A 21,681-nucleotide genomic window follows, 5' to 3' on the forward strand; every position below is an offset into this window, starting at 1 on the left:
ATATTCAATTTGTTGGTACTTTCCTGGAATAAAATTGTTATATTTGTTATTAAAATCAAACATCAAGGCAAACAAGATGTGAAGTCATAATCCCACATGAATATGAGTGGCGGCATTCCAGAGCCGAACCTCCGGATTCTAACGGAATGGTACGAGCGCCACCGATCATTAACAGACCACAAACCGACAGCTACCGAAGCTCTCCAGATAATCCCGATTCGTAACACCATTGAAGTCCCTTTCTTTGACGGGTTGGGGGTGAGGGAGAGGGGGAAGATATTAAGAAGAAAAAAACTACATTTAGTAGAAAACCTTACTTTCTGTACCCCGTAAATCCCATCTGCTGTTTTCGGATCCAAGCCTGTCTGAAAGGTAATTACCAGCAATTATGATGCATCTATATCTGCTCAGTTCTACTGGTTTTTTATTTCACCGAGAAATGTATGGGTTAAATTTTGCAGTTTTTTCGTTTGCTGGCAGGTTATCTGGTTGTTTTTTTATGCATGTCTAACAGCTATATCTAATATGGGTAATTTAGGGCGTGATACCGGTAATGCAGCAGAGACGGGTAGGATGACAGTAATTACCTTCATCTTCACCTACAAAAACATAACATCTCATGATTATTTTACATGTAAAGTATAGCACTTCCTATAAACAAAGGCTAATAATAGAACATTTGAAACGGGGACAATGACTATTGTTGGGCACCAGGCAGCATTTCATAGGCTATTTATGCTATTTCGAAAGCTTTAACGGCCTCTGCATCTTCAGATTCTAGCCTATATCCTCACAATAAACACCAGAACAAACAATATGCGGAGGGTTCGTTATTTCTAGGCTATTCTTCTCCCCATCAAAGGTGCAGTTTATTATAGGGCTGGGAATAAAAAAGACAAATCATAAGCCTATTATATTTTATCCACCCTCCCGCTCAATCGTTTATGTAATTGATGAACGAATGGTAAGTAGTTGAATGTGAAATTGGTTATTCTTCAATATTTGTTTGACGTCCTGCCCAATGCCTTAATGCATGGATACCCTGCCAGGACACCCAATCGTTAGGCTACGTAATTAATGGGAACGACAGATGGCAAATTTTGCATAGTCGCTAAGTAAGTGTTTGGTCTGGTCACATACTCAATGTACTGAAGAGAGAATACAGGTTTTTCAATGGCACTTGGTCTAGTGCGAAGGGGTGAACGGGGGACGCGAGTAAGGGAGCCTTTGTGCGCGTGTGATGCGCGCAAAAAAGAGAGTGCGAGCTTTGCCAAAATCCACACGGATGACAGAAATCGTAGCTGGAACGAGAAGGGGTCTCCCCATGTCTTCCAAATTCCTCAGTGCAGTATATTCCTCATCATTACCAAAGCTGTGTTTTATCTTGTTGGGATAGCCCATGCAGCGAAGCGTGACACACCCTTGTCGCACCACGGGTGTACAGACTGCACACTGTTTTACCGCCGAGCGATATAAAAAAAAAAAAGATGCCTCGCGCGATTATGTGAGGTAGAGCGACACGGGATGTCAAACTGATGAGATACAGTTGAAGTCGGAAGTTTACATACACTTAGGTTGGAGTTATTAAAACTCGTTTTTCAACCACTCCACGCATTTCTTGTTAATTTTGGCAAGTCGGTTAGGACATCTACTTTGTGCATGACACAAGTAATTTTTCCAACAATTGTTTACAGACAGATTATTTCACTTATAACTCACTGTATCACAGTTCCAGCGGGTCAGAAGTTTACATACACTAAGTTGACTGTGCCTTTAAACAGCTTGGAAAATTCCAGAAAGTCATGGCTTTAGAAGCTTCTGATAGGCTAATTGACATAATTTGAGTCTATTGGAGGTGTACCTGTGTGTAACGGCAGTCTAGCTCTTCCTCCTCCTCAGACGAGGAGAGGCGAGAAGGATCTGAGGACCAATGTGCAGCGTGGTAATTTTCCACGTGAATTTAATAGACAAGACGAACACTGACACGAAATACACTTGAATAACTACAAAACAACAAAACGACGTAGACAGACCTGAACATGTGAACTTACAATATAACACGAAGAACGCACGAACAGGAACAGACTAAACAAACGAAACAGTCCCGTGTGGTGCGACGGACACAGACACAGGAACAATCACCCACAAACAAACAGTGAGAACAGCCTACCTTAATATGGTTCTCAATCAGAGGAAACGTCAAACACCTGCCTCTAATTGAGAACCATATCAGGCAACACATTTAACCCAACATAGAAACACATAACATAGAATGCCCACCCCAACTCACGCCCTGACCAACTAAACACATACAAAAACAACAGAAAACAACAGAAAACAGGTCAGGAACGTGACAGAACCCCCCCCCCCCCCCCCCTCAAGGTGCGAACTCCGGGCGCACCCCTAAAACTCAAGGGGAGGGTCTGGGTGGGCATCTATCCGCGGTGGCGGCTCCGGCACAGGACGAGGACACCACTCCACCATTGTCTTTGTCCCCCTCCTCAGCGTCCCTTGAGTGGCGACCCTCGCCCCCGACCATGGTCCAGGAACCTTCACCAAGGCCCCTCCTAAATATAGACAACTCAGGACAGAGAGGTAGCTCAGGACAGAGGGGCAACTCCGGACTGAAGGACAGCTCCGGACAGAGAGGCAGCTCTGGACTGAATGGTTACTCCGGACTAGATGCAGCTCATGACTGGAGGGCAGCTCATGACTGGAGGGCAGCTCATGATTGGAGGGCAGCTCATGACTGGAGGGCAGCTCATGACTGGAGGGCAGCTCATGACTGGAGGGCAGCTTATGACTGAAGGCCAGCTCATGACTGAAGGGCAACTCTGGCAGCTCCTGACTGGCTGGCGGCTCTGGCAGCTCCTGACTGGCTGGCGGCTCTGGCAGCTCCTGACTGGCTGGCGGCTCTGGCAGCTCCTGACTGGCTGACGGCTCTGAAGGCTCGTGGCAGACGGACGGCTCAGATGGCGCTGGGCAGACGGACGGCTCAGATGGCGCTGGGCAGACGGACGGCTCAGATGGCGATGGGCAGACGGACGGCTCAGACGGCGCTGGGCAGACGGATGGCTCAGACGGCGCTGGGCAGACGGATGGCTCAGACGGCGCTGGGCAGACGGATGGCTCAGATGGTGCTGGGCAGGCAGGCAGCTCAGACGGCGCTGGCCAGACGAGCTGTGCAGGCAGCTCAGACGGCGCTGGGCAGACGAGCAGTGCAGGCGGCGTTGGGCAGACGAGCAGTGCAGGCGGCTTTGGGCAGACGTCCGACTCTGACCTGCTGAGGCGCACAGTAGGCCTGGTGCGTGTTGCCGGAACTGGTGGTACCAGACTGGAGACACGTACCTCAAGGCTAGTGCGGGGAGCAGGAACAGGGCACACTGGACTCTCGAAGCGCACTATAAGCCTGGTGCGTGGTACCGGAACTGGTGGTACCGGACTGGAGACACGCACCTCAAGGCTAGTGCAGGGAGCAGCAACAGGGCACACTGGTTTCTCAAAGCGCACTATAGGCCTGGTGCGTGGTGCCGGAACTGGTGGTACCGGACTGAGGGCACGCACCTCAGGGCGAGTGCGGGGAGAAGGAACAGGGCTCTGGAGACGCACAGGAAGTCTGGTGCGTGGTGTAGGTACTGGTGGTACTGGGCTGGGGCGGGAAGGTGGCGCCGGATATACCGGACCGTGCAGGTGTACTGGCTCCCTTGAGCACCGAGCCTGCCCAACCTTACCTGGTTGAATGCTCCCCGTAGCCCGTCCAGTGCGGGGAGGTGGAATGACCTCCACAAGTCTGGTTCATCCTTGGGAGCATTTTCCAAACACCTGAAGGTACCACGTTCATCTGTACAAACAATAGTACGCAAGTATAAACACCAAGGGACCAGGCAGCCGTCATACCGGTCAGGAAGGAGAAGCATTCTGTCTCCTAGAGATGAACGCACTTTGGTGCGAAAAGTGCAAATCAATCCCAGAACAACAGCAAAGGACCTTGTGAAGATGTTGGCGGAAACAGGTACAAAAGTATCTATATGCACAGTAAAACGAGTCCTATATCGACATAACCTGAAAGGCCGCTCAGCAAGGAAGAAGCCACTGCTCCAAAACTGCCATAAAAAAGCCAGACTACGGTTTGCAACTGCACATGGGGACAAAGATTGTACTTTTTGGAGAAATGTCCTCTGGTCTGATGAAACAAAAATAGAACTTTTTGGCCATAATGACCATCGTTATGTTTGGAGGTAAAAGGGGGAGGTGTAACGGTATCCGAAGAGGAGGAGCAGGGATAGAACCAAAATGCAGCGTTGTGATAAGACATGATTTTTAATAAACAAAACAGAAAACACGACGAACACTTGAATAATTACAAAACAATAAACGACGTAGACAGACCTGGACGACGAACTTACATGAAACACGAAGAACGCATGAACAGGAAAACTGACTACATAAAACGAACGAACAAACAAAACCGAAACAGTCCCGTGTGGCGTAACATACACAGACACTGACACAGGAGACAACCACCCAAAACAAACAATGTGAAAACACCTACCTTAATATGGCTCTCAATCAGAGGAAATGAAAACCACCTGCCTCTAATTGAGAGCCATATCAGGTCACCCTTTAACCAACATAGAAACACATAACATAGACTACCCACCCAAACTCACGCCCTGACTGTCAAACACATACAAAATAACAGAAAACCGGTCAGGAACGTGACATAACCCCCCCCCCCTTAATTAAGGTGCGAACTCCGGGCGCACCAGCACAAAGTCTAGGGGAGGGTCTGGGTGGGCATCTGACCACGGTGTTGGCTCAGGCTCTGGGCGAGGTCCCCACCCCACCATAGTCAAACCCAGCTTCCGTATTCCCCTCTGAATGACCACCCTCCTATTCCACCCACTTAATTTAAAGGGTACCGTCGAGATAAGGGGCAGCACCGGGATAAGGTAGCTCAAGACAGAGAGGTAGGTCAGGATAGAGAGGTAGGTCAGGATAGAGAGGTAGCTCAGGATAGAGGGGCAACTCCGGACTGAAGGGCAGCTCCGGACAGAGAGACAGCTCTGGACTGAGGGGCAGTTCTGGATGGCTGGCTCTGGCGGATCCTGGCGGACGGCTTTGGCGGATCCTGGCTGGACGGCTCCGGCGGATCCTGGCTGGACAGCTCATGGCTGGCTGACGGATCTGGCTGCTCATGGCTGGCTGACGGATCTAGCTGCTCATGGCTGGCTGACGGATCTGGCTGCTCATGGCTGGCTGACGGATCTGGCTGCTCATGGCTGGCTGACGGATCTGGCTGCTCATGGCTGGCTGACCGATCTAGCTGCTCATTGCTGGCTGGCGGATCTGGCTGCTCATGGCTGGCTGGTGGCTCTGGCAGATCCTGTCTGGTTGGCGGCTCTGGCAGATCCTGTCTGGTTGGCGGCTCTGGCAGATCCTGTCTGGTTGGCGGCTCTGGCAGATCCTGTCTGGTTGGCTGCTCTGGCAGATCCTGACTGACAAATGGCTCTAGCGGCTCCTGACTGACTAACGGCTCTGACGGCTCGGGACAGACGGGCGGCTCTAATGGCTCGGGACAGACGGATGGCTCAGACGGCACTGGGCAGACGGATGGCTCAGATGGCGCTGGGGAGACGGATGGCTCAGATGGCGCTGGGGAGACGGATGGCTCAGATGGCGCTGGGGAGACGGATGGCTCAGATGGCACTGGGCAGACGGATGGCTCTGGCCGGATGAGGTGCACTGTAGGCCTGGTGCGTGGTGCCGGAACTGGAGGCACCGGACTGGAGACACGCACTTCAAGGCTAGTGCGGGGAGCAGGGACAGGGCACACTGACCTCTCGAAGCGCACTATAGGCCTGGTGCGTGGTAATGGCACTGGTGGTACCGGGCTAAGGGCGCGCACCTCAGAGCGAGTGCGGGGAGAAGGAACAGTGCGTACCGGGCTCTGGAGACGCACAGGTGGCTTAGTGCGTGGTGCCGAAACTGGAGGCACTGGGCTGGAGACACGCACCATAGGGAGAGTGCGTGGAGGAGAAACATGGCTCTGGAAACGCACTGGAAGCCTGGTGCGTGGTGTAGGCACTGGTGGTACTAGGCTGGGGCGGGAAGGTGGCGCCGGTTGAATACTCCCCGTCGCCCGACCAGTGCGGGGAGGTGGAATAACCCGCCCCGGGCTATGTAGGCGAACCGGGGACACCATGCGTAAGGCTGGTGCCATGTAAGCCGGCCCGAGGAGGCGTACTGGTGGCCAGATATGTAGGGCCGGCTTCATGGCATCCGGCTCAACGCTCAATCTAGCCCTACCAGTGCGGGGAGGTGGAATAACCCGCACCGGGCTATGCACACGTACAGGAGACACCGTGCGCTCTACTGCGTAACACGGTGTCTGCCCGTACTCCTGCTCTCCACGGTTAGCCTGAGAAGTAGGCGCAGGTCTCCTACCTGCTCATGGCCCACTACCTCTTAGCCACCCCCCCAATACATTTTTGGGGTTTCTTCTCAGGCTTCCTTTCTAGCCGCGTACCTTCATATCTCTGCTCCTGGGCTGTGGCTGCCTCCTTCTCCTCCTTAAAGCGGCGATTCACTCCCACCTTAGCCCAGGGTCCCTTTCCCTCTATGATTTCCTCCCAACTCCAGAAATCCTGCAATCCTTTTTTCGTGGACCACTGTTTGTGGTCCCGCTGCTTGATCCGGGTTTGGTGGGTGGTTCTGTAACGGTATTCCTCCTCCTCTTCATCCGAAGAGGAGGAGCAGGGATTGAACCAAAATGCAGCGTTGTGATAAGACATGATTTTTAATAAACAAAACAGAAAACACGACGAACACTTGAATAATTACAAAACAATAAACGACGTAGACAGACCTGGACGACGAACTTACATGAAACACGAAGAACGCATGAACAGGAAAACTGATTACATAAAACGAACGAACAAACAAAACCGAAACAGTCCCGTGTGGCGTAACATACACAGACACTGACACAGGAGACAACCACCCACAACAAACAATGTGAAAACACCTACCTTAATATGGCTCTCAATCAGAGGAAATGAAAACCACCTGCCTCTAATTGAGAGCCATATCAGGTCACCCTTTAACCAACATAGAAACACATAACATAGACTACCCACCCAAACTCACGCCCTGACCGTCAAACACATACAAAATAACAGAAAACCGGTCAGGAACGTGACAGGAGGCTTGCAAGCCGAAGAACATCATCCCAACCGTGAAGCACAGGGGTGGCAGCATCATGCTGTGGGGGTGCTTTGCTGCAGGAGGGACTGGTGCACTTCACAAAATAGATGGCATCATGAGGAACGAAAATTATGTGGATATATTGAAGCAACATCTCAAGACATCAGTCAGGAAGTTGAAGCATGGTCGCAAATGGGTCTTCCAAATGGACAATGACCCCAAGCATACTTCCAAAGTTGTGGCAAAATGGCTTATTAAGGACGACAAAGTCAAGGTATTGGAGTGGCCATCACAAAGCCCTGACCTCAATCCCATAGAACCTTTGTGGGCAGAACTGAAAAAACGTGTGTGAGCAAGGAGGCCTACAAACCTGACTCAGTTACACCAGCTCTGTCAGGAGGAATGGGCCAAAATTCACCCAACTTATTGTGGGAAGCTTGTGGAAGGCTACCCGAAATGTTTTACCCAAGTAAAACAATTGAAACAATTGAAAGGCAATGCTACCAAATACTAATTGAGTGTATGTAAACTTCTGACCCACTGGGAATGTGATGAAAGAAATAAAAGCTGAAATAAATCATTCTCTCTACTATTATTCTGACGTTTCACATTCTTAAAATAAAGTGGTGATCCTAACTGACCTAAGACAGGGAATTTTTACGAGGATTAAATGTCAGGAATTGTGAAAACTGAGTTTAAATGTATTTGGCTTAGGTGTATGTAAACTTCCGACTTCAACTGTATGTGCGATAAATTTGGGTGAACACCTTTAGTTCACCTTTACATCCCACAAAACAAATATTGAGTGACCTAACCATATATGGCTTGTTCTGAAAACAGCACAGCCTACTTTCGACCATGAGTTATTTGGCCTTCAGGCAATGGGCCAAAGCAGCTGATCATTCTTCAAAAGCAAAACCTTTTGTTGATTGATTTACATCCTTTGTACTTCCAGGTTTGAAAAAAGTGCACAACTCATCGTGCACAACTCAGTTGGTCAGTATGCAATAAGCTAATGTACAACATAATAGCCGACCATTCAAACTCAATTAGCATGGCATATTGTATGGAACTATTATTAAACTCTGATACACTCAAGAAAGAAAACGTTCCTGGAGTATCCTTTCGGGGTTCTTCAACTTGAAACTGTGGGGGAACCGCTATAAGTTCTTTGAATAACCCTTTTAATGAATCTTCAAAGAACCATTTGAAGAACCTTTTGGGGTTAATTTTTTAACTACTTCACTCACCTATTATTATTATTGTTAATAATAATAATACGCATAGCAATAACACAATATTTTAGTTAGTGTCAATTATGATTTTAGAGGCAAAGCAAAATAAAAAATATGAGGTAAACTCCCAGCAGAGCCCCAAGTCCAATGGGTATATCATCTGGCGTGTTGATGTTAATGTGTTGATGTTCTCCGTATCCATAGCCAGAATGATTTAGCAGTGCATGGTGATCAAACAGGTAACCTGTTATATTCATCAGAGTTGTAGGGAGGGTGAAGTCTGTGAATCCAAAAAATAGTAATTATACAGATGATTAACAAAACATGCATACGACAGTATTCATACCTTGGTTTTTGTGGTAAATGTGAATGAAAAAACTGTTTTGATAATGGTTTTCATACGCATAACTTGTACATAATGTAGAGGCCTATGGGATTTTCATTGAAGAGGTAAGAGAGGAGGATGGTACATGTGATATGCATAACATACCAATACTAATTGACATACCTTTGTATGCCTCCTCGTCTGTATACCTGCAGACACAGACACAGAAGTGAGCAGTTCAGTCATCTGCATCCAATACAGCTAGCCTTCAACATATTCTTATAACCTACATATCATTACCTCTTTCTTGATTGATATCCATTGAATTGTGTCCTTTTTCTGTTTTAGAACGATTTGCACAAATATGAAAAGATAATAAAACAATATGAATTTAGATCATACGAGGGACAGACCTTACCTTAAATTGAGATCTTAAAATGTTTCAGTTAAGTACCTGTGCCTGCTGTCCTTTCAACCTTGAATCCAAATGTTTCATTTGGGCTGTTAGGTTCCTGCAAGAACCCCCACCAACTAAGGAGGTTCTTCAATGAACCCCACCTCCTCATTTGGGCCATTTTCAATGCCAAGAACCCTAAGGTTCTTCAAAGAACTTTGAGGATCTTAGAAGAACCCTTGTTGAACCCCTAGTTTTTAGTGTACTAAATACAACCCATTGGAAACCCATTGCCTTTAAAACTGTGGCTACACTTTGATTTTCAGCCTGTGTCCCGAATATGAGATGGAAATAGACAGTTCTGTAATTTCTTCATTTGTGCCGCTGAAAGAGGCAATGCTTATTAAACAGCACTCTGTGTTCTTTCATGGTTGTACACTAGGATCCTTGGAGCCACTTAGATCCTCCCCCTCCCCTACTCCCCATCTCCTGTCACTGTAGGCAGAATGGTGGCCCAAGCCTAGGCTCATGTCCACTCTAGTCTAATGGTGGTCAGCCTCATCACACAAAAGAGCTGACTAATGCCCTGAGGAACTACACACCATTCCTGTTAATTAACCTCAGGAAATGATGTCATTACCACTGCAGACTCCCAGTTACACTAGAATTTACTAGGAGTAGATTATTACATTTGAGCCCTGCATGTCCAGATTTAAACTATTCCTTATTATGTTTTGTTCATCTTCATACTGTATCTCTACAATTTAGTTTGAAAGGTATTTGTATACTGTGCATGCATGTACAATAATTAAATCCATATTTAGATAAGAAATATCCTGCTGTAAAAAAAGAATAATGTATTATGTGTTTTCAGAGATTCAATCAAGATGAAAATAATTGGTGTTGCCGTGTTTGGAGCCGTGTTCTGCACTGGTAAGCATATTGGCGAATTATTCACCAGTGATATAGGTTGAGAGGTTGAAAGAGCATAAAGAATGTTTGACACAGTCACATGATTATATCAGATTTTATTCAAATGAGTACAAAATGAATGAGTCATTTATTATCTGCTCCTTTATCTTCCCCCTCACTAATTTACTGAGGGTTTGATGTTGACAGCAGTTCTATTTTTACAGTGAGAATGTAGGCCATTTACATTGCAAAAGGTTTTGTGATATTTGCCAAGTGTAGTAGTTTCTCATCCAGTAGTACAAATTATTTCTAACTTCTTGAAGGATCTTTGTAAACATTGACAAAGAACGTAAAGTAATGCTAAAATAAATCTATCTTTTACTTTACAGTTCTGACTGCATCCCTGAAAGGTAAAGTCACGCATGATCTACAGATTTTTCTCAGTGACTGTCAAAACCTGAAGATTAAGTATGAATACCATCAGTAACTTTACCCTGATTCTGACATATTGTTCCTGAAACTCTGCATACCCTTGTCAATCTCTACCTCTTTTACATTCTCTCTCTTCAGTCAAAGAAGAACACAAGATTGCTTTTTTCGGCGAGGATGTGCACATCCCACTCCCATCCCTAGTCAGCACTGAGGTTCTGTTCAAGCCCGCCTCCAACCGCACTGCCGAGGTGGTCCTGATGAGGGACGGGCGGGTGGTGGGCCAACGGGCCCAGCTCAACTCCCTCAAGCACCTCATCCTGGAGGATGTGGGGGAGGAGCAAGAGGGCATGTACGTGATCAAGAACACTGAGGTGCCTGCCGATGTCAAACACATCATCCTCATCGTCAGAGGTACTGTTAATTCATCTTCAGCTCTTCTAATTCTTCAAACCTTTCTTCTCAGCGTTGCAATCGACTTGTTTCTATACTTCTTAAAACCACTGTTTATCCAACACATTCACTATCTAAGATTGTATCCTAACTCTGCGCAAACTGTGTAACCCTTAGAGGCAGACGTCAATCGAAATGAACGTTTTTTTTTGCATTATTGACGTCGTTGCATTTGGTCTGCAATCGATTACGATCATTGTTCTGATGCGAATGCAACTGCAAAGGAAGAAAATACTCCCCCAGAGCTCTGAGGGATAGTGCTGTGCTGTTGTGTACTCCCTGGCAGATTGCGCGCTGGAGCAGGTGGTCAAGTACGGTGAGACATACCACATCCCACTCGGTGACATCTTTGGCCCTATCACCCTGGAGTTCAGGTCCAGTCAAGCCCATGCCAATCAGACCACGGAGCCACCGGCAGTGGTATTGCTCAACCAGACTTCCATCCCCCCAGAGGAGTACAAGGGTCGTCTGAGTGTGTCTGAGAAAAGGGTGACTCTAAGCATGGTGCGGGGGACAGACGAGGGAAGCTTCACCGTACTGGACCGCGATGGGAAAGTCAGGAGGAGGTCATGCCTGAACGTGAAAGGTGAGATGAGGAAGACCAAAGTCCGAGAGGGAGGAGTCAATGTCAGAGGGAGATAATACTTGATCTAGGGGGTTTGAAATTGTGGTTAGTGGTGTGGGTAAAATAGGATTGACAAAGCTTGAAGACACAAGTCAAAATAAGAGCAACCAGAATTATTTGACAACCTTTTCTCTTTCCCCTTTGTTCCAAAGAGCACCAGAACTTCGTCCACCTATCATATGGCAGTACTTTGAAGATCAACCTGTTTGTGGACCACACCAAAGTCAACCTCATGTACACTCCAGACTGGGACCGGAAGGACCGGGTCATACTAGAGCAAGGAGAGCTAGTGGTGCCATTGGACCCATCACTGGACGGCAGGCTGACTGTAGAAGGCTCCATGTGCATTCTGGAGAGGGTCCGGGTTAGTGACATGGGGCTCTTCAGAGTGACAGACCTGTTGGGGTTCCCTGTGACCAACATCTACCTGGAGGTGGAAGGTAAACCGTGGGTCAGGATGGAGACTAGGGCTTTAACATATAGATCCATCTATCACCTCTATTAATGGTCTTTCCTTTCCCTTTCTTCTTCTTGTCATCGATGGCACTGTATATTCCACTCTCGTTTTGATGTTGTAACTCTCCACATTCGCCTCTCATCCATCTTTCCTCTTTTCTTTGTTCCTTTCTGCCTGCTTGTCTTTCCCCTATCTTCCTTATCATATTCCTGTCCATCCTCTACCCTCATGTCTTTCCTTTCTCCATCCCCTCTCTCTTCTTTCCTCTCTCTTGTAGCCTATAAGTTACCCACGCTGTATGTTGCAATCCTCTCCTTACTGGGCTTCCTGGTCCTCCTCTTGCTGGTGTGTCTGCTCTCCTGCCTGATAAATGTGCGCCGTCGGGCGGAGAAGGCGCGTCAAATTGCCCTCATCGCCCAGCAGGCGGGCAAGGGGGATGGAGACGCATTCGTCAAGGTAACTCACCCTAACGCCTCCTCGACGGGGGTGAAAACGTTAAGACACCACGATCCAACCCCTGTACTATAGTTAAACAGCATCTGCTTTATCATATATGTATGCTATTCTCACGCCGAAACACTTAGTTTACTAACAATTATCGTCCATTTTCATGTATTTTGGAATCCTGTTACTATGATTCCAGGCCTAATATACTCGTAGACCATAGCACACTGCGACAATGGCTCAATATGATTCCAAAATGATAATGCCATATTCCTATTACACAGGTCGCAGATTGCAAAGTGATTGTAAGAGAAATAATGGTGATGGTAAGACCTCTTAAAGGGATAGTGAGACATTTTACAAAATTACATATTGGCTTCCTTACCCTGTATGCAGTCTATGGATAAGGTACGGCAGCAATTCATGCTTTGGTTTTGTTCACCTGGCCACTGTTTAAACTGCTAACCTTTTAGCATCAGTGGCACAAATCCAATGCAAGTCAATGGGAACAACGTTAGTATTTTCGCTCTTCATGTCCAATTCATCCTAAAGTATCTTAAAATTGGTTTTGTAAATGAATGTAGTTACTTAGAGATGATTTGGACATGAAGCGTGAAAATTGTAATATTGTACCCATTGACTTGCATTGGATTTGTGCCACAAATGCTAAAAAGTGAAACAAAACCAAAGCATGGTTTGCTGTCATGCCTTGTCCATAGACTGCTTACAGGGTAAGGTAACCAGCACGGAATTTTGTAAAATGTTGCACTATCCTTTTAAGTATGGTCAAAGAAAGATGTCTGTGTACATATAACTGTATTTGTGTGTGTTTCTGTGTACTTTTGCCTGTCCCGCTCTCTTTTCCTCCATCAGTGTTAGTCTTTAGTCTTGACCTATAAACCTCAGATAATTAGCTTTAATTAAACTTCAGGTCCTAATTAACTTTGATTAATTTGCTGGAATTCACCAAGGAACGAAACCGGTCTGCCCAATGTCTGCTTCCTGGATGTGTGGTGCTTTGAATCACACAAAATGAGATCATCCATATATCATCAGTCATCACTCTCTCCATATGGCAGATTCCATCATAGTTGTAATTTCAAGTGTTCTGTCTGCAGCCCACAATGTTGCCATTGTCCACCCATCATCTTAATCTCAATCTCAATTGGTCCACACAATAAATGTCGGCCTAATTACAAATTGGGGGGAAATCTAGTTAACGTTTTGCCTTTGCGTTACGTTTCTCCCTATTAAAGGAGCCTCCGACGGAGCCTCTGCTTGGTGAGAGAACTGTGTTCTGGCTTCATTCCGTAGTGTTAAGTGGATGAATCTGTATTGGTGTTTGTACTAACGCTCTGGGGATGGTCATAGTGTCACTATGCTGTGTGGGCCTCCTACCACCGTCAGTGATTATTTGTCTGTGCCATCCATTCCTCACCCCTCCCTCTTTTCGCTAATCTCCAAACTGACAAATAGCTGCAGCAGTTATTTATTCATGATAACTGCAGTCCTAGCCTCAGTGCAAATAAGCATACAGATGCAGCCGTCCAATACGATTCAGCTATTTTCAAGCACACATCCACATATATTGTTGTTGGATGCGGAATTACAAGGTAAACATGTATTTATGTGTATGTGTGAGTATGTGCTGATGTGTGTGTATCTGCTGTGCGTTTGTCTAAGATCGGGGCAGTAGTGATTAACATATTCATTGGCTTGGTGATACTGGACTAGATCTACCACTTGTTTTCTTGATTATATGCTGTGGTACGTTGTGAATTGCAGGATTTTTACACGTAGTTAGTAGCACACTTACAGTACATGCAGAGTAGACAGACATAATGTGGGATTAGGCTGTATAGTTCACTGGATTAAGTTGCCACCTGGACTAAGATTATCACAGCCGTACACTCTGGTATTATAGCAATTAGTGTTCTCTAGTATTGGAATACTGTGGAGATGAGTGAATAGACCTTCACATCAATTACTGCATCAAGAGCATTGTGCATTAGGACATCATGTAGTTTAAGTGTACACACTGGATGGGTTTCCTGGACACAGGTTACTCCTGGTCTAAAATGCATGCTCAATGGAGAATCTCTGTTGAGGGTGATTTTTAGTCCAGTTACAGGCTTAATCTGGGTTTGGGAAGCCGGGCCAATTCAAGCACTGTAGTAATTATTCAAAGTTTGCGACACTGTACATCCATGTAAGATCTTATTCTTGATTATAATCGTATTTTTGGGGGGGAGGGGGTGTATATTGCTTAATCAGCTACTAGCCCAGCAGAATTTGTGTCAAAGGTGTGCCGTTTCTATGTTTGTTCGTATTTGTCTGTGTCTATGTGTGTGTCTGTGTAATTTTTGTACACCTAATGCTGTACATTTTTGTGTTTGAACGTGGTGTACCGTAGATAATTTACATGTATTGAATATATTGTGACATGATGTGAGGGGCCTCCACTGTTCTAATCCCTCTGTAAGGTGTTCCCTCTGGAGGTTTAGACGAAACTATTCAAATGCAGCGAGGCTTCATGTCCCTCTTCATTATGGATTTAGCCATAGATTTCTGGAGACTAAGCGACAAACCTGGACCGCTTGTCTGATTGGCTTTGCGGTCGCAACAGCAGTTTCCGGAGTGTTCCGACATGAAAATCGATTGATCTACCTCGATCTCTCTCCTGACACACTCTAGTGTGCGATTCCCTGTCCCTCAAGAACGATGGTTCCCTGAAGCCTTTTCCTCTAAACTTCCAGGGTGTTATTTTCGAGCCAACAACTCCAGTCTCTCAATGTGTCACTATATATACACCTGATGATCTTATAAATCTATATAAGAGCTTAGCGTGCAGTACATGTGCTTTTTGTGTGCCAACTCCTATTTACCCGTATGTATTCTTTATGATTCGCAGCGTACATGGTGAAGTGAACTTGTGATTGCTGCTGTAATGTGCTTGCCGTGGCTTCCTGCTAAAATACGACCCTCTTGTGTTGTCGTTGGTAGGTTGTTCAAGAGGCCTATACACGGTTCGCTGAGGAATCCACTTTGGCGTCTACGTGGGACAACAGCAATGCTACAGAAAGCACGGAGGTCACCATTAAGGTAAGCAGGGCTCAGGGACACATAATGTGGTGGGAAGTGGTCTACCACTGAGCATGTTAAGGTGCAAGAGGAAAACACATCCCACCATTATAATTGCAAATGTTTTAACTGTAGACAGACAAACAGAAATACTGGGGTAATGTTTCTATAAAAGGCTGAAAATAACCAGTCTCCACGCCAAGCAGTACCTAGACTACATTTGCAGAAACATACAAAATTAATCATTCATGTTCCTTTTTTGCTGACTCTTTCTTTACTCTCCCCTCCCCCCCACGTTACTTTCCTTCCACAGGGTCTGGAGGTATCCAAAGCAGGCCGCTACCACACTCTCTCCTCGGACAAGAACTTCCTGGAGATGAGCGACTCGGGGGTAGAGTTCAACTCCTCCGCCTTCCCATTGGACAGCGAATGTGAGACGGACGTGCCCCAGACCTTCACCTCCCACAAGCTGCTCCTCAACAACTCTGACAGCGTGGCCGCCACCATCATCCCCGAGGGAGACCAGAGTGCCAACCGGACCCCCGACTCGGCCATGAGCCCCAGCTACGTGACCCAGGCCCGGTCTGAGGCCGACGCCACTGAAGAAGACCTGATGGGTGTCACCACGCCAGAAATGGCATCCAGGGGCGCCGAGCTGTCTGCAGCACTTGAGGCAGCCGGTAAAGCCATCAGCCCGTCAGTTCCCAATGCCACTGCAGAGAGCACCACCACCTAAGAGCTCCGGCATTGCATTCCTAAAAGCGCAGACACAAACCACCGGACACCCTAACAACCTTTACTCTTCAGCCTCAATTACTCCCCCCCCCCCCCCCACACGCAGACATAACCCAATTCCTTATCACTGCTTTTATAAACTAAAACTACACAAAAATGCTTGGTGTAAAAATTGCCAGTCTAAATGCACTAGACTTACTCCCTAAAGAAAAAATACAAGACCCTAGCTCATTAGAACGCATGAATTCTGTGCATACAGGAAATGCATGTGTAAACAGAGTTAAGAACGTACCGTAAGCTCACTCCACAGCTAGCTTAAAATGTCGCGGATGGAGCCATCCAATTGATACCTTTTGGGAGGCTCAACACGTTGGAACGTTGTCACGTGTGTTGCGAAGCATAGGATCACTGGTTCGAGCCTAGTATGGGGCAGTCGGACAGTGGAGGAAGCTAAGCTGTTAGCAGCAGACTGACCCCTGTTACACATGCATTTAAATTAGACTTAAAAGCCAGGATTTAGCCTTAGCTGGCCCAAGAGACAATTGATAGTATTAATGACCGCATAGTGCATGCATGCCTCTCTTGGCCTAAGAGATAATATCTAAGATAACTTGGTGGACTAAGGGAAAATGCATTGTGATGATTAATGAAAATACATTAAGATTACAATGCCCAAAAGGAATGAGAGCACACTGATTTCTGAGTACATTTTTTTACACCCCTGTAAAAATGAATCCCAGAATTCTTCTCATGACAAAAATGTAAACATTTTTGACAGAGCTACAATATATTTGATCTATCTTTCTTATGAGCATTGAATGCTCTTACCACCAGTACTGTATGTGGGGACATAGACATAGCAGCTGTATGTAGGGACATAGACATAGCAGCTGTATGTGGGGACATAGACATAGCAGCTGTATGTGGGGACATAGACATAGCAGCTGTATGTGGGGACATAGACATAGCAGCTGTATGTAGGGACATAGACATAGCAGCTGTATGTAGGGACATAGACATAGCAGCTGTATGTGGGGACATAGACATAGCAGCTGTATGTGGGGACATAGACATAGCAGCTGTATGTGGGGACATAGACATAGCAGCTGTATGTGGGGACATAGCAGCAAAATATATGACATATGGTAATAGACCAAATTAATTATATGAATAAAATTGTAATACTAGATTAACAAAACCAATAAAGACAACTTTATATTTGAATAAATCTCGGTAAAAAAATGCTTCTGACAAACATAAGCCCAGAGTATCTGACATAGGCCTATACCGCTACAATTTCATTACATCCAGAGAGACACCATGAACAGAAAGTACAGGCATGGCATTAGGCTTTGGCACCAACTCAGAGAAAGCGCTTGTCTGAGCATATAGCCTCTATAGAATAGCAGAGTTGGAGAGCTAAAACCCCCAAGATCTTCTTACATCATTCTTGCTAACTGACACAAGCTAGTAGATTGAATAATACCATGCTATGCAAGAAGGCTAGTAGTGTCCCTGGGCATGTAACAAGGTGTCCAATCTCTGCCACTTTTGATGACATCATCCCAGCACAGTAAATGTTTACTACATCCCTCATCTTGCAAAACAAATGACCTGGAATTAATACAACGGCAACTTCACATCAGGTCATTCTAAACCCCTCCACATCAGGACACGTTTCTCATTAGAACCGCAGCCACTGCAGAACAAGCCTAGGAACAGAGACTTCTAGAACTTCTCTGACGGATGGGACATGACAATGATCCCTTTGGAAGGGACCTGAGCGTTTGGATCGCTGCCCTTAAAAAAAGGCAAGTAAGTAAGGCAGACCTATTGAGAAGGAATTACATGCATGATGTCCTTTTTTAATTCTTATTTTGCCTGACTCCATGGCCCTGTTAGCCAAAAGGAACTGATTGCTGAATTGATAAATGCTAACAATTAAGCCAACTTACTTTCCTGACAGACTGAAAACACTGCTTACTGAGACTGGAGCGCCCACAAAGCCAGCAAGTTATTAAGATTCAATGTATTTGCTGCTGCATTCATCACTGTCTTTATGGGGGAAGGTTTTTACATATTCTCTTTTAACACAATATATATTGCCAGGTTCATTTATTTGAACCACACATCCCACCCAGAATCTCTAAACGAATAACAGTAGCTACTTCATCTCAATTCAGTGCAGCATCTTTTGTGAACGCATTGTATTCCAGATAGGCGAGGATGAATGACTAGATTACAATGAAGCGGCAAAGTCACAATGCAAAACAGAACATAATTCTTATCCAGCAATTTCGTGATGATTGTATTGTCTAAGTTCTATTCGAGTTGTAACCCGGATCTATTCAATCTGTTCAGAACCGTTCGCCGACCATTCAGATAACATCAGTCCATTTGCTGCAAATATACATTACAAAGACATCCACCCTCAGCCCATTCGCTTCAGAAACAGTATATTATTACATTCATTACAACATCTGACAAACCATTCCACTAAGGCCTCCCATTGGTTTCAACTCTAGTCCAATCAGGTTCTGCATATTATTAACGAAGGCATTCTGTATTCGATAATAGGTGGGTGTATAGCTGACCATGTTCAAAATGTCAAAGCAAAGGTAATGAAGGGGTGTAACAGTCCCAGTGTCACGGCTTTCTTCCTGGGATGAAGGAGAGGACCAAACTGCAGCGCGGTTAGTGCTCAACATGTTTAATAAGACGATAAATGGTGAACATCAACAAATAACAAAAATAACAAACGTGAAAGCCGAGACAGTCCTATCTGGTGCAGAACACAGAGACAGGAAACAACCACCCACAATCCCCAACACAAAAACAAGCCACCTATATATGATTCTCAATCAGGGACAACGATTGACAGCTGTCTCTGATTGAGAACCATATTAGGCTGGACATAGAAACAGACTAACTAGACACACAACATAGAATTCCCACCCAGCTCACGTCCTGACCAACACTAAACAAGCAAAACACATAAGAACTCTGGTCAGGACGTTACACCCAGGCATTCTGGGACGTGACGTAGTTGTTGTTGGGGGACAGCATCTGCTAGCAATATCGCTACCTCATGTTGTAACCGATTTAGGATATCCGTGAGAGGAACTCAAGAGAGTAAGTCAAACATGATTGGTGTCAGAAAGAAAAAGCACAAATATAATTACATGAGAAAAAGTCCACATGTAACAACATTTTTTTTAAATGTTTTTTTATTTTATTGCAGCTATTGTAAATAATAATACCTGCATAATACCTTACTTTTTTGTTTAAAATGAAGGTTTAATTGTTTTTAATGCAACATGAGAATACTGGACAGCATAAATATCTTATGTATAAATGAATCATATATGATGTAGCTACTTGATCGTTGATATTCTATCGGCTATTATCTTGGTTTTGTGGAGTATTACAATTTTATAGATATGTGTTAAATTGGTGCTGAATTTGCACTGATTAGATTAGGATGGATAACAACGTTGACTAAAGACAATGTAAAAGCCACCTAATCTTTAAAGCTATCCCTTCCATATCAGGTAACAAGCTACTGAATCCGGTGAATCTGGTGAGGTATATTTGACCCATTCCGATTTTAGATAATTGACTTCTGATTGAATCTTGAGCAATATCCGTGCTATAGCACCAACATTAGTATTCTTTTTTTAACTGGGTAAAAAAAAGTATATCTACAATTCATACACACATACTATAGCTTACAAACATTACCCAAAGCTCACTTTCAAGCACTCTTGTATATAGCCTCGATAGATTGCATGTGCATAGCCAATACTGTTTCTTACTGCAAAGTTATGCAAAATTTTATATCCCTGAATTGCGTCATTTATCCTTTCACTAAGTTCACAGTAGATAGATACTGATACACATAATATATGAGATGCCTTAGACTGAGTGACTGAGAAGACATAAGAGCAGTAAAATGTCTATTTTTCTGTCTCCCTTTCTCTTCCGCTCTCTGTTGCATCACATATCATCTACCTATCACGCTATAGTATCAGCGCCTGAGAATGTTTTTGGAAAAATGCTTGACGCGCTTGAACATTTCGTCAGAACTCTTAGTATCACGACTATAACTAATATTTTGTCTTCTTATGCAGATAACTGCTGTCATAGCTGTAGTATTCCCAAAAACTACTGCTGCATGCTGACCTGTATATTGCCTGTGAGACAGCAGGAATACTGTACTATTTAAATTGCACTGTAGGTCCTATCCTGTTGGTGTCTGTTCATGCAGTCAATGAGGTATTCTCATTGTCAATATTACTATGGCTAAGACTGGAATAATATACACCTCGCCCGCAAAAGCCATTACAAAATCAGCTCTGCAATTTTCAAGTGTACCAGTTTCTTTTTTTGAGGTTCATTGGAATGGGTAGTAAATTACTATGATGTGACGACGTAGGAAAGGTTTGTCTTGAAAAAACATGAAGAATGAAGGGAGAAAACGTGTCGGAATGCTAGAAAGAGAGGTCAAGTTTTTTGTAGACCTGCACCTGCATTAAATTCTATTTTCTTAATATTGATGTCAGCCTACATGGTATGCAAGCAAATGGTCACCCAGGGGTGAGAGTAAGTCTTGGGGTGACTTTATGCTATATACAGGAAAATAATGTGTGATTTTGGCAACAAAGTTTGACCATTCATTATTGAGCCTACCATGTATGTGCATCCTTCAAACAAGACTCAGTAGTATTTAGTATTCAGCAATATATGTCCAGTTTACCTACTTCAGGGTTGAGTTCACTAGCCCGCAGTACATAGCTGAAATCAGCTGAATGTTATACCTACCTGGCAGGTTTATTTCAGATCCCTTGGTGGGAAAATGTCAGATATATTCAGGAAAACTGCTTCTGCAAATTAAACGATGCATGCTAACCTTGGTTGTTATTATTGCATTTTATTGTTTTGTTTAATTTAAAATGAATGACTTTCCAAACTTGTCTGTTAGGTTTAAGTCCAGAATTCTTACTGTTGGTTCCCCAGCTATATTATCATTGACTTTTATAATACTTCGCTATCATGTAGAAACAACTATACCCTTGTATGCTATAATTAACAATTTATAAAATGTTATACTTTTGGCATCATGCACAGAATTTTTTTATATGTTTTTTTTTTCTGTAATGAATGAGCAATGTCCATTAAAGGATTTTGAAGAGACTTATTGTGTCTTGTGTCAGTGCCATGTCTGCAATATATTCTTCCAATATAATGATTTACATTTTTGGCACAAAAATATTAAGCTGAGATAAACTCACTAGGGAACCTTTTTGGTGTAGCAGGATTGGGAAAGACATTTCCATAATGAAGTCAAATTCTGGAAGTGAATCGAGTTTCCTCCTGTAATGTGTA

At 44.7% G+C, this 21,681-nt stretch overlaps 1 protein-coding gene across 1 annotated transcript; it reads left to right on the top strand.

Annotated features, from left to right (window-relative positions):
- Positions 1-102: 102 nt before the first annotated feature.
- Positions 103-21,489, top strand: LOC129831248 (uncharacterized). Its single transcript, XM_055894448.1, has 9 exons — positions 103-372; positions 10,035-10,093; positions 10,462-10,482; positions 10,643-10,915; positions 11,241-11,540; positions 11,732-12,019; positions 12,314-12,492; positions 15,484-15,582; positions 15,875-21,489. The coding sequence occupies exons 2-9, from the start codon at positions 10,048-10,050 to the stop codon at positions 16,295-16,297; spliced, it is 1,629 nt and encodes a 542-aa protein (XP_055750423.1). The 5' UTR covers positions 103-372; positions 10,035-10,047; the 3' UTR covers positions 16,298-21,489.
- The last annotated feature ends 192 nt before the right edge of the window (positions 21,490-21,681 follow it).

Source organism: Salvelinus fontinalis, chromosome 32 (assembly GCF_029448725.1).
Source record: "Salvelinus fontinalis isolate EN_2023a chromosome 32, ASM2944872v1, whole genome shotgun sequence".
NCBI lineage: Eukaryota > Metazoa > Chordata > Actinopteri > Salmoniformes > Salmonidae > Salvelinus > Salvelinus fontinalis.

Excerpts from the sequence above, each read along its gene's own strand:
- LOC129831248 (XM_055894448.1), top strand. The coding sequence starts at position 10,048 with ATGAAAATAATTGGTGTTGCCGTGTTTGGAGCCGTGTTCTGCACTG. Across the intron at positions 10,094-10,461 it reads TGGAGCCGTGTTCTGCACTG|TTCTGACTGCATCCCTGAAA; the intron begins GTAAGCATATTG and ends TTTACTTTACAG. Across the intron at positions 10,483-10,642 it reads TCTGACTGCATCCCTGAAAG|TCAAAGAAGAACACAAGATT; the intron begins GTAAAGTCACGC and ends CTCTCTCTTCAG.